Below are 12,114 nucleotides of genomic sequence, written 5' to 3'. Positions count from 1 at the left end.
ATTCTTACCAAATGCGAGTTTAAATCACATTATTGCTAGCATATTATGAGGCTAAACCCACCCTTACCATCTTAACGTAGATAATATCGTTTGTTAAATAAATAAATAAAATCTAAGAAAAATGCAAATAATCTTGAAATTTTAACCATTGAAGCAAAGGGAAAAAGGAAATTACTTAGTATTCGACCACTTTGGCAGAAGAGGAAATTACTGTGGGCCTTTGGAAATCTAGCAGCAACTCAAGAAATTTACTGGACCATGACTGCAAAGCAGGCGACTTTTCTGAACACGTACATATATATTCCAATCGTATTTCTCTGATTGTTTGTCCGAATTTATTTTTGTTGTTGCAGAAAGCTCTCTCAGAATTTCCCTCAGCCTCTATCTCCACCCCAAAAACCCCAACTGAGCCACAAAAAATGTCTTCCCCAAGCAAACGCCGTGAGATGGATTTGATGAAACTGTACAAGTTCTCAAATTTATATAAATATTAATATTTTTTTATTTATTTCTAATTTTGATCGTTTAATTTCAAGTTTGTTCTGTTTTGTTTTGGGTGGTATGAACCAGGATGCTGAGTGATTACAAGGTGGAGATGATCAATGACGGCATGCAAGAGTTCTATGTGGATTTCAATGGCCCCAAAGAGAGTAAATCATCCGAACCCAGAACATGATTTTTCATTTATTTTTTTCAGTTTTTTTTTAATCTTTGTGTGTTCTTATTTATATTTCAGCTATTTTTTATGATATCTTTGGTGGGTTTTATCCATTTTAGGTAAAGATGTGTTCTTTTGTGTTCATCATGTGCAAGTTTTTTTGGGTTTTGGAATTATTAGTAGTGGGAATTTACTTAAACTTTTCTAAATTAACTGATTTGGCTATAGATTAGAGTGGTTTAGAATTGCATCCATGTAACTAGTATGTGATTTTAGAATTTCGACATGGATTTCGCTTTACTGCTGTTTCTTCAACAGGAGGAAGTCTATGGGTACTTTTGCTTCTGGGTAATATGGATATTGAATGAAAGGTGGGATTTTTTCTTTTCTTTTTTGCCCTTTTTTGAACGGAACGTGGCAGGTCTGTATCAGGGAGGTGTCTGGAGAATAAGGGTGGAGCTACTGGATGCTTATCCTTACAAATCTCCGTCAATTGGCTTTGTCAACAAAATCTACCACCCAAATGTTGATGAAATGTGAGTTGAACGATGCCAAAAATTCACCACTTTGGCATTTAATTGTGTATTATGTTCTTTTAAATAATGTGGCATTGTTTGTAAAACTTGAACACACTGTAAATCTTGTACTTACGTCTGGCTAATGGCGCTTTTTTGAGTTCCAGGTCGGGATCTGTTTGTTTAGATGTTATCAACCAAACTTGGAGCCCCATGTTTGGTAGGCCTATACATGTTTTCTTTTACCTGTAAAATTGATATGGTTTATCCGGAGACCAAAACATTTTACTTTCATTTATACTTTGTAGTTATCCTTTTATAACTAGTGCTGCTACCTTGACGAAATGAGAAATTTACATCTTGTCTTTCTTAACTATTTGTCAGACCTGGTTAATGTGTTTGAAGTGTTTCTGCCCCAACTTCTTTTATATCCCAACCCATCAGATCCATTGAATGGAGAGGCTGCTGCTTTGATGATGCGTGATCGCACTGCTTATGATCAAAGAGTAAAAGGTGGTAATGCAGCTTTCGTAAATTGAATATATATTGGTTGTCACTTATATGGGCTGCCTGACATGCTTGAACTTTCCGTTTGGTTCCTTGTTTTCATTGTTCACATATACAAAAAGCTAAATCCTAACTGTCGCATTTAAGAAAGTGTTTGAAGGTCCTGAATCTGTGATGTTTAAACATATAGTTTTTGGTGTAGGTTTAGTGGAACGTTTAAACTGGTTTGAATTGTTATGAAATTTCACCGTATGGTAGTCAAAAGGGGTAGAGGAAGACCTAGGAAGATTTTGAAAGAGACTATAAGAAAATATATAGAGTAATTGGAGCTAACGGAATACTTGGCATGAGCGCAATGACATTCTAGGATTCATTCAGCCAACCCCACTTAGCGAGATAAAGCTTGGTTGTTGTTGGTAGTCAAATTAGGTGGGAAATATTTGAGACGTCCAAATCTACTTGAGTTCCAGTGTTTTAATTTTAAGACTTGGGGGGCTCTTTAATCTATCTTTCAGGGGACTCCAGGTATCAAATGACAATATTAGTGTTCTCTTTGAAGATTTGAATTCTTTAGAAAATTAAGTCATGTGCAAATAGTAAACTTTAGCTGTATTTAGAATTTCAGTGTATGCTTTTGAAACTTCTATACGTCACATATATTTGAAGCTTTTTAATATATATGATTATAGCATGGAAGATATCTTCTACTCGGGAGATCAGATATTACTGTCTATTCTAAGGTTACAGTTAAATGGATTAGAGAAATTTTTTTCGAAGGATTAAGGGTACAATCACGTGCTCATCTACTAGGAAAATGCCTGCAATTGTGAAGATTTTGGGGAAAATGTAATTCAATTCTTCCGGTTCTGAAATATTGATCTCACTGAGGATCAAAGTTGGCTGTTTTCAGCTGTCTTTTAAAGGTATTCTTAGGAGAAATTTGTTCTCTGATGTCTAATACACAAATCTATACATCCGTCACTTAAACTGGTTGACTTGTAACACAAGGATGCCTGGAGCTGAAGTGACCCGATGTCTCGGAATTAGCATATAAGAGCTTAAATTTTCATGCTTTGTTGGTCTTTAGGTTCAGTTGAAATTATTGGAGTTGCAGAAAATTAAAATCTTTAGAATCAGTATCTGATCTGATACAAGGATTAAGAACATGGGTCTTAGAGTTTTCAAATAGGAAATAGCTTCACACCTACTCTGTATGTATCAAGGTTTCAAATATTATGACATATTTGGTGACGAGCTCGCTTCACCAAATATAAGTCATGATATCTCCGTGTTCAACATCTTTACTTGGATTGTCCCAACGGCCTCGTACCCTACTTCACCATGTCATTTTGCTTTAGGATCAGTGTTTGTAGATATAATGCTGATTATTCTTTGTATTTTACAGTGTATTGCGAGAAATATGCAAAGCCGGAAGACATAGGGGGTGCTCGAGAAGATCAATCAAGTGATGAGGAGCTGAGTGAAGGTGAGTATGACTCCGGTGACGATGCAGTCGCAGGCCATGCCGATCCTTAGGTGTATAATGCTGGCCAAATGAATTGTCTGCTGTACATTATGTTCTGCTTCGGAATGGAAAATTAAACCGAAAAAACTGAGGGATTACGGAAAAAGTCCTGCCCTTGTGTCATTGCTGTTCATGGAGGTTGTGTAAGTTAATCAACTATGATTAATTGTTTTGAATGTTGTGAAAATGTCTCTCTCTGCATAATTACCAACAATAGACGATCAATTGGGCCGAGTATTTGAACTTTGGAGCTTTTCCATTATTAGGAAGAAAAATATCACTGGATCAAGAGTTGGCTGATTGCGAACGCTGAACTATAAACATTGATTAGAACGATCCATTACAAAACTTAAACATGGGATTCAAAAAAGTTTTGGACTAGTGGTAATTTTGACTGAGGAATGCTTGGCTCCAAGGGTTGAGGAGTTTTTCCTCAAAACACTTTGCGATCGATTTATGAAATTTTGTGCTTATAGTTGGAACCGTTCATATTATAAATATTTTGTAAAAGATCATTTTTGCCAAAAAAAATCAATTAAAAAACAAGGTTGTTTAGTTAAATCAACTATAGCAAATAAATAAACGGTTCTTAATGCTTTTGCACTATCCGACCATTCGTTTTTATAAAATTCGATGATTAAACGATCTCATACTTTATTTATTTTTTGCAAGGATCTTTATAGACTGATTTATAATATGAACAGTTCTGAGTATAAGCACGAAGTTCCATGATTCAGTCATAAGTATTTATTGGAGGAACTTCTTCTCACGTTTTGAGGAGCCAAATTAATTGCATTCTGATTTCCATTCCATGTAGACAGAGTAAACTCCTCTAAGCCAGACTAAAGGGGAGGTTGAAGAGAAAACCCTTATCCACCAGAGCAATTTACCGTTGATTGCAGCTCTATAAAACGGCACGTATATTTTAAATTTCAATGAATAAAAAATAAATCCATATATTGCATGAAATAAATCAATAAATTATGTTTACACCCTTCCTTCCCACTAAAATTTTAAACTGGAATGTGAACCAAAAATACATTTAAGCAAGAAGCCCTTATAGCTCAGTGGTAGAGCGTCAGTCTTGTAAACTGAAGGTCCGTAGTTCGATCCTGCGTGAGGGCATTTCGTTTTTATCTTTTTGGTTCTTTATTTTTAGTTTTAATATTTTTTCTGAAAATGTTTTTGCAGATTATAATTTCGATGCAGAAGAAGATGTCACGTCCAACAGTTAACTACACTTTCGAATCGGGTCCCACTTTTATCAGAAATCAATCATACAATCTAACAGAGGAGATGGAGGTCACCAGATGGATTCGTGACAATTTGTTCGTTTCCTTACTTATTGTCAGACTATTTACTTGTGTTCGACAAAGAGTCATTTATTATTTTTTGACTTTTTTGTCCAAATGTTTTAAAGATTTATAACTGCTACTGCTCACTCTAATTCTCAAATTTAAATTTGATACAAATTTAAATTTGATACAAATGAATTTGTTCATTAATTATTTTAGCTTTTTCGTGAATTTTTTTTTGTTAAAGATGATGTATTCAATTAGGATTTTGAGAAATTTTAATTCTTTTAATGAATTTAAAGGTATTCAATCAGGATTTTAAGTGATTATTTGAAATTACTGGTGTATTCAGTTAAAATTTTAAGATAGTTTATTAAAAGGAAAAATTAGTATTCGGTCCCTAATTCTTACTGTTCATTGACTAAGACCTTATTAGTTCTCAAATTTTGATTCAAGTCCCTAGCATTAATGTGATAATGAATTTACATGTTTATTATATAATTTTTTAATATAAAAATTAGTAATTAATTTAGGGTTTAATACTCACACCTCTATTAAACTTCTAATTAATTTTCAATTCAAACATTTCCAAAATAATACTAAATTAAATTAAATTAAGTTTGTACCTATTAGTTTTTTTTAAATATGTATAAAAAGATTCTCAATTTTTTAATCTTAAATGTACCCATTCATATAATTTTTCAATTTTTTTAATCTTAAATGTACCCATTCTCAAATATATCAATTTGTTATATTTAAAATGTACCCTTTTTTTTTAATATAAAATCCTTTCAAATTTTATAATCCATGTTTAAACTTATATGGATACATTCTTTTCGTTGATTTGAGAATGTATCCATGTTTTGGTACAATAACTTTTTTTTGTTAATTTTGGTTAATGTACCCATACATATATGTACACACACACACACAATATAATAGAGAGTATAATTTATATTTTATTATTTTTAATCCCATAAATTATGGGTTTTATTTAAAATCTCATTAATATAAACAATTACAAATTTCAATTTTTTTTTTTAATTTAAAAAATATAGTAACTTACATTATTACATTAATGTCAGGGACCTCAATCAAAAACTAAAAACTAACAAGGTTTCAATCAAAGAATATTGATAGTTAGGGACCGCATCCAAAGTGTCCCTTATTAAAATCCGTAGAAATCCAGGTGTATTCAATTAAGATTTTAAAGATGTTTATAACATTCTAGGTGTATTCAATTAGAAGTTGATTTTAAAGAATTTGAGAAAGTTGAACAATTAGAGAGAATTTGAGAGATTTTGTAGTGTATTTTAAACATCCACAAATCTCACAGCTCCATGAGATATCGAGGGAATTGAATCAAAATTTTATATGGAATCTCTACAAATAAATTATAAACTCCATAAAAATTCATGAATTTATAAATCCATTAAAGTCTCTCAAATTCTCAATTAAATACACAAAGATCAAAATAAATTTTCTAAGTTTTACAAGTAATGATACATATTGTTAATTATTCAAATTTAATGAATTTCTTGCTCCAATCATTTGCATTGTATCATTTGTATATCACCCACAAGTCTTGTGATGAGAAAGAAATTTCCGCTCAAACCCATTTGTGAAAGAAGGAAAGAGATCTGAAAGATTCTCTTCGGATCTCTTCCACCAAGATCATCGGATCAAGTGATTCGGACTATTAAAATTTCATATCACTTGATCCGGTAGCCTTGATGGAAGAGATCCGGAGATGATCTCTTTCCATGAAAGAAAAGAGTAGTATGTGATTAAGGACTAATATATCATTATAAATTAAGAACAGAATATCTCATTACTTTTTGCTTCCTTATAATTGGAACCGTAATAGGACGCTCATTTGAATAAACAATAAGTCAAAATGGTTTACTGAAATTGAGGATACTTTTGTTATTGTATCGTAATCCTAACAAGTTTTCGCAACTCCAGTGTCGCTATAATCCAAACAAGTTTCAGCAACTCCTGTGGTGCATACACGCTCATAAGTTCATCCGTCAAACTTCGGCACAATAATAAAAGAAGCATCTCAATACGTATTCAGATTCACCGTTCCGACAGCGCTGTAAGCTCACAACAAATTCAGAGTCACAAGGACACACCGTTGCATTTCCGACCACGGCAAGACAGTGCGGAGAAACAAAGAAGTTGTTGCAAAATACTTGCCTACAAAATGAGCAGAAAAGCATCCCGTCAATTCAGATATTACATTGATCTTCCTACGTTGTAACACAAGCATGACAAGTACTACGTCGATATCTTGTCAATTATCAAATCCTTAACCATCTGTGCTTGAATTCAGAGATTAATAGACAACTTCAAGTCAAGCATTTGGTCAGACGATCATCGTATGAATTTGTACGTATGAGTGCATTCAGTTTCGGATGTGATACGTATAAACAACTTCGAGCACATGGGAGCCCGTTATCTATGCAGAATGTACGTCCAAATGTTAAGCTTTCTGCATCTTTCCGTATAGCTCACACTCCTAATCGAGACATAAAATTACAGCTCGGAAGTTAAGAGATGAAAGAAAGAGTTTACCTGGATTTGCACTCGGAATATGGCGATGAGCTGTGAAAGTCTTCACTCATGACAGCAATTCGGAACTCCTGTGCTTCTTTCTGCCCTCAACGAACATACAACAAAGTAAGACAACGAGATAGAAATACGGTAGAAGACTGATTCTACATCAAATTAAGATCTCGAGATGCCAAACTCAAAAGTAGTAAAAGAGAAACATATTACCCAGAAGTTAACATGGATGCAAACAATATTTCATATGCCCGACTCCCGCAAGTCATCATCGAACAATCCTTCAAAAACTCTGGAGCTGCATTACAGTTTATTTATAATATGAAAGAGCAAAATCAAAATTTTAATCCCCAATCTGGAGGCAGACAAATGTTATTCACATAAGCATAACAAGAAATGATGATGTTCTGCGAAAGGAATGGAATCTCTTTCGGACTAAAAATTGGTATAGAAAAACTATCAGAATGGGGTATACAACTGTTTTATTTCAGACTCTATAAATGCTAGAATAAAATCTGCTTACGAAAAAAAAATGGGATCTACGGTGAAGTATGAATTTGAACATTTGCAAGAAGCCTGGTGACTTTGCTAAGAGTTTCGCGAGCAGCTACAGTGTCTTTATGATCTTCACCACAAACAGAAGTTCTGATAAAAAGCGCCTTCCTAATTAGATCATCAGCTATGTCGAATTGTCCCCCTCTTAGCATCAGCTTGGCCCTAGTTTCTAGCACTGTGGCTCTTGATAGCGCAAGCTCCTGCCAAAGATAAGGATTCAGCTGAGCATTAGTCTGGATCGGCCTCCAACAAAGTGATTTATCGAGCCACTTCTCAACTGGGGTTACAAACGCTTGGTCTGCTGCTTCCAGGGCATTGGTGCATAGGCGGAGGAGTTCTAGGGCAGCATTGCAACGAGAGAATGTTATGAAGGCCCGTATTGCAAGAGGCAAAACCACTTCCTTGACAAGATACAGCAGGTCCGAAACCTTAAGCTCAACGACCACAGGGTCATGGCTGAATCCAAATATTAAGAAACAGGCTGCCCAGATATGTTCTGAGTGTTGAGATATTGATCCACGGCTGATAACAGCTTGAACCATCGCTTGTGCAACTCCGCTCGCAACTCTCTTGCGAGCATAAAGCTTGACGAGTTCATGGAAATGGATATGGTCCTGCCTGGTGCTGCTTCTGGCAATGTTAAACCTTAACAACATGGAAGTCGCTTCTGCTTCTGATTTTTTGGTGTATGATGAAGTAAAGCCACAAGTTAAAGACTTCATCAGCTTTCTCCATAACCACGTCCCTTGATGCTTTTCAGGTATCTTGTGAGCAGCTTGGGCCAACAAAGAAACTGGAATCGCGGCCGGTGCAAACCAAGTACTTGCCTGGACCATTCTCGTTGACAAGCTCCTCGGTCCGTCTGCGTGATCAAAAATCGAGAAACACACCTCGAGGAGTTGCATAAGGAAAGTATGCCGCCTCAACGAATTAGTCCCCCTGCTACTCCATGAAAATTCTTTTAATGGCATTCTATTAGTTGTTTCCAACAGCTTACTTGGAAGTATGGGCAGCTCAGACAATATTGCACCTACAATAGAAAGTCCCAAGGTTGAGCGTCCCACTTTCTCCTCAATAGCCCGTAAAGCATCCAATTCTTCATTTTCTGTGTATTCTTTTACGCTACCCTGCATGAGCGACATTGCTTCTGCCCCGGATAAGTACGAGAGTTTCAAAGGCTCCAAATTCATCACAGAAGGAAGGCGTGTGGATATTATTATGTGCGTCTCTCCACCAAAACGGGGAAGAAGATCCATTACAAGTTTGTGGTCCCACCAATCCTTTTCACTTTCTAAGTTATCAATCACCACCAAAAATGGCATGTTTCTCATGAGTTCTCTGCGTACTCTAGCTATGGCTGTGTCTTCCTGTTCTTCAAAGCTTTTGATTCTGTTTTTGTCAAAGCAATTTTCAACCCCTACATCGACTTCTAGAAACGACCAGAGATTCAAGTAGTTTTGCCTAATATACCTACTTTCCCCTCCTATCCATAAAACCATCTTGTACTTCTGGTGATATCTGTAGGCAAATTCAAGAAGAAGTTCCGTCTTGCCAATTCCCGAGTCCCCCGACACACAAGCAATCCCCTTCCCATACACAACCTTTGTTGATCTTTTTCTCCTTGAATATCTTCCACCACTTTTGGGCTTTGATTGTCTTTGAGGAATTTCTGTGCTTTGCATCTCAATCTCTTTCTCTGACTCCTTCCACACAACTGGTTCTTTTCCCTTTCTGCTTCCAATCTCCAGTTTTCGTTCCCTTCGCCTTTCATCAAATGAACTGCTCCTACCCCACCCAATTGTCAAGTTCTTTCGTCTAGGCCTAGCCTTAAGCTCAAAATAATCTCTTTCTGCTTCTCCACTGACATCACCAAAAAGTATGAATTCCAGCTCAGAGAGTTCCTTCTTCCTGCCAATAAAGTTCTCATTTCGAGGGAAAGGGAACTCCTCTTTCTCCACCTTCTCTCTCCACTTGCTTAACCGGTCTACAACACTTCTCCTCCCTAATCTAATTGCTAATAATGTGACGGCCCTTAATATACAATCTCTCCAGTTACCATCCTGAGCCTCCAATTTCCATTCATCCACCCGGGAGAGGCTATGAAGAGCTTCTTTCCACTCCTTCTCGAGTCCTCCATACAAAATCCATAACTCTCCCCCATGTCTTTCCCACAGCTCTCCTCTCTTCTCAACGATATCCCTGACAAGGCAATCACCTGGACGCAAATCAAAGAATATTGGGACCAAGTTCTTCTTGCTAGCGAAAAATTGAAGTTCCTCGATGGTATATGGATTTCGGAATGACTTCCTTGTTAGGATGACAATCCCAAAAGAAGAAACGTCCATGGCCCTCTCAACAATTCCATGTTTGCGAGAGTTCCTACATCGAGCTCTATCAGATACAAAGCAACTCATCCCCTGAACTTCCAACTCAACTCGGAGCCAATTAGCAAACCTCAGCAAAGAAGGTTTACGGCCATGCAAACCTATGAAAACATCACAGCTCCTCAGTCTATTAGATGTCATTGAAACCGGACCAGATATATATGAGTCTCCAGAGTTTCTCCCAGGCCTTCTCTGCCTCTCTCTTTGCCCAGAATACTCATAGACCCAGGCATGGCTGTGACTAGATAGAATGCTATTAGAAATGGCTGTTGAGGAAGACACGCGGTCAAACTTCTCAAAATCACCTGAGACTGAAGCAGCTGGGGCCGGTGACATGTTTGACAATTTATATCTTACATTTGCTAGAGATTCAAGGTCTGGAATTCCAGAGCTGGAACTGAGGGGATCTGTACTTAAAACCATGCTATCACATGGAGCATCAGACCTTGTTGATTCAGATAGTTGACAAGATGGCGATCTTGGGGAGAAAAATGGCGACTGGTTTGCTGAAAAGAATGCCGAAGATGAGGTGGACATATTCCTTGAAGTTGTAGCCGGTAAAGAACAGAACCTCGAGCTATCATCTCCGATATCCATATCTACAAACTTTCCCTCTTTCCGAATGACTCAAATACAGTGCAGTTGCATAAGATGTAAACGCCACTCTGAAATGGAAGACACATCTTCAATCAGTAGTCGAATTCCAAAATCCCATGTCAACAACTTTAAAATGCAGTAGAATTGAATTCTCTTTTCCAAACTAATCGGTTTTAGAGTCGAGAAACTAAGACAAGCATTCTACAACACTGTAAGAAATGTACACATAGTCGATATCTGACAGCAACACACAAATGGAACCACGAAACGAAAGTCTACTCTTCACACAATTAGGAAGAGGACCAAGACAGCAGTATATGCCTTAACACAGAAAAACAACGTTGTTCGTGTTCGAAACCAAGAGAGAAAAACAAAAGAAATTCATTCAAGCGATACAGTAAATGATATACGGCGACAATGCAAATGGAATCCAAAAATATATGGAAACCCAAAAGTCAATACCTAAAATAATTGCAGCCAAAAACTTACACAAATCTTAAATTTATGCTTCCCAAAAACCCAACCGACACTTGAAACACACTCACTCACTAAAATCATAGAAACGAAATTTGATGGAAGATGGTATTTTGAGGCAATACAGATCCAATGCGAAATATAATAACACGGAAAATAATAAAACTTGAAAATTCAGATATGAACACTTGCCAGGATTCAAATCTAAGAACAAGGAAGCAAAAAGTCCATCTTTTCTCCTCGAGTAGAAGAACCCAGTTGGCTGAAATCAATGAGGCCCCCGAAAAAGTTCAGACTTTGGCAAAACCCAAATCTCTGGAAAATGAACACAGCGGAGTTAAACCAGACGTGTAGAGAGAGAAACCACAGGTGTAGAGAGAGAAAGGAAGACTGAAACATGGAAATATGTAATTGCCCCAAAGGCCGAAACGGGGAAAGGGAAAGTATCTTTAGGACAAAGGACAAGATTTTTCATTCGGAAGACGAGGTTTTGACAAAATGCAATCACTGTGGGATTGAAATAATGGGCATTTAAGATATATACCATTTTTAGACACGGTTTTTATTCAAATTTTCAGCCCCAAAAATTTAGAGTTAGGGACAAAGCGAAGATTTTTCGTGAAAAAAATGAATTTTCTGAGTGTTGGGTTTTGGTTTTTACCTCTTTGGAGACTACAAAAAATGGAAAAATCTGAGAGACGCTTTATTTCTGCTCTCTCTCTCTCTCTCTCTAAAGTCACTGTGATGTCTGAGGGACTGAGGAAGTGGTCTGAAGGGGAAGGAACACCGTTGAAGTGAGGAAAAAGATGGGGCCCAGAAGAAGAGATCTGACGAGGTATGCCTGGTAGGCTCCATGTTCCAACCTCTTATTGCTGTGAAATTTTTTCAGAGAAATCCACTCTGTTTTGGGGTTCTGGATTCACATTTGTAACTTTTTGGACTTTGGTCACACTGTTCATGTGGGTGTGTGTCTTTAAAAGGTTTTTATTTTTTCATCAATCTTGTATAAATTTCTCTGTTTAGATCTTTAAATTGT

General features: G+C 36.6%; 2 protein-coding genes and 1 non-coding gene across 9 annotated transcripts; 2 read left to right on the top strand and 1 right to left on the bottom strand.

Annotated features, from left to right (window-relative positions):
* The first annotated feature begins 279 nt into the window (after positions 1-279).
* LOC103424408 (ubiquitin-conjugating enzyme E2-23 kDa-like) lies at positions 280-3,392 on the top strand. 4 transcript variants are annotated; one of them, XM_029092943.2, is made up of 6 exons: positions 280-463; positions 571-650; positions 977-1,194; positions 1,341-1,393; positions 1,558-1,686; positions 3,086-3,392. In XM_029092943.2, exons 2-6 carry the CDS (start codon positions 603-605, stop codon positions 3,214-3,216), a joined length of 579 nt encoding a protein of 192 aa, XP_028948776.2. In that variant the 5' UTR covers positions 280-463; positions 571-602; the 3' UTR covers positions 3,217-3,392. The 4 variants fall into 4 exon arrangements, with proteins under 4 accessions (XP_028948776.2, XP_028948775.2, XP_008360712.3 ...); XM_029092942.2 differs by having other exon boundaries at positions 1,558-1,689; XM_008362490.4 differs by having other exon boundaries at positions 285-463; positions 1,080-1,194.
* Positions 3,393-4,258: 866 nt separating this feature from the next.
* Positions 4,259-4,330, top strand: TRNAT-UGU (transfer RNA threonine (anticodon UGU)). The gene has a single exon. It is a non-coding gene; the product is annotated as a tRNA-Thr (tRNA).
* A 1,954-nt stretch (positions 4,331-6,284) lies between these two features.
* Positions 6,285-11,967, bottom strand: LOC114821024 (uncharacterized). 4 transcript variants are annotated; one of them, XR_011575384.1, is made up of 6 exons: positions 11,740-11,873; positions 11,271-11,393; positions 7,592-10,672; positions 7,282-7,366; positions 7,078-7,157; positions 6,285-6,699 (listed from the first exon to the last, which is right to left on the bottom strand). XR_011575384.1 is itself a non-coding variant. In XM_070812125.1 (3 exons), the coding sequence occupies exon 3, from the start codon at positions 10,602-10,604 to the stop codon at positions 7,608-7,610; it is 2,997 nt and encodes a 998-aa protein (XP_070668226.1). In that variant the 5' UTR covers positions 10,605-10,672; positions 11,271-11,393; positions 11,740-11,967; the 3' UTR covers positions 7,497-7,607. The 4 variants fall into 4 exon arrangements, 2 of the variants coding, with proteins under 2 accessions (XP_070668226.1, XP_070668227.1); XR_011575385.1 differs by lacking the exon at positions 11,271-11,393 and having other exon boundaries at positions 11,740-11,878; XM_070812125.1 differs by lacking the exons at positions 6,285-6,699; positions 7,078-7,157; positions 7,282-7,366 and having other exon boundaries at positions 7,497-10,672; positions 11,740-11,967.
* Between the last annotated feature and the right edge of the window lie 147 nt (positions 11,968-12,114).

Source organism: Malus domestica, chromosome 14 (assembly GCF_042453785.1).
Source record: "Malus domestica chromosome 14, GDT2T_hap1".
Lineage (NCBI taxonomy): Eukaryota > Viridiplantae > Streptophyta > Magnoliopsida > Rosales > Rosaceae > Malus > Malus domestica.
Note: the sequence above shows the minus strand (reverse complement) of the source record. Positions and strands in the feature narration are given on the sequence as shown.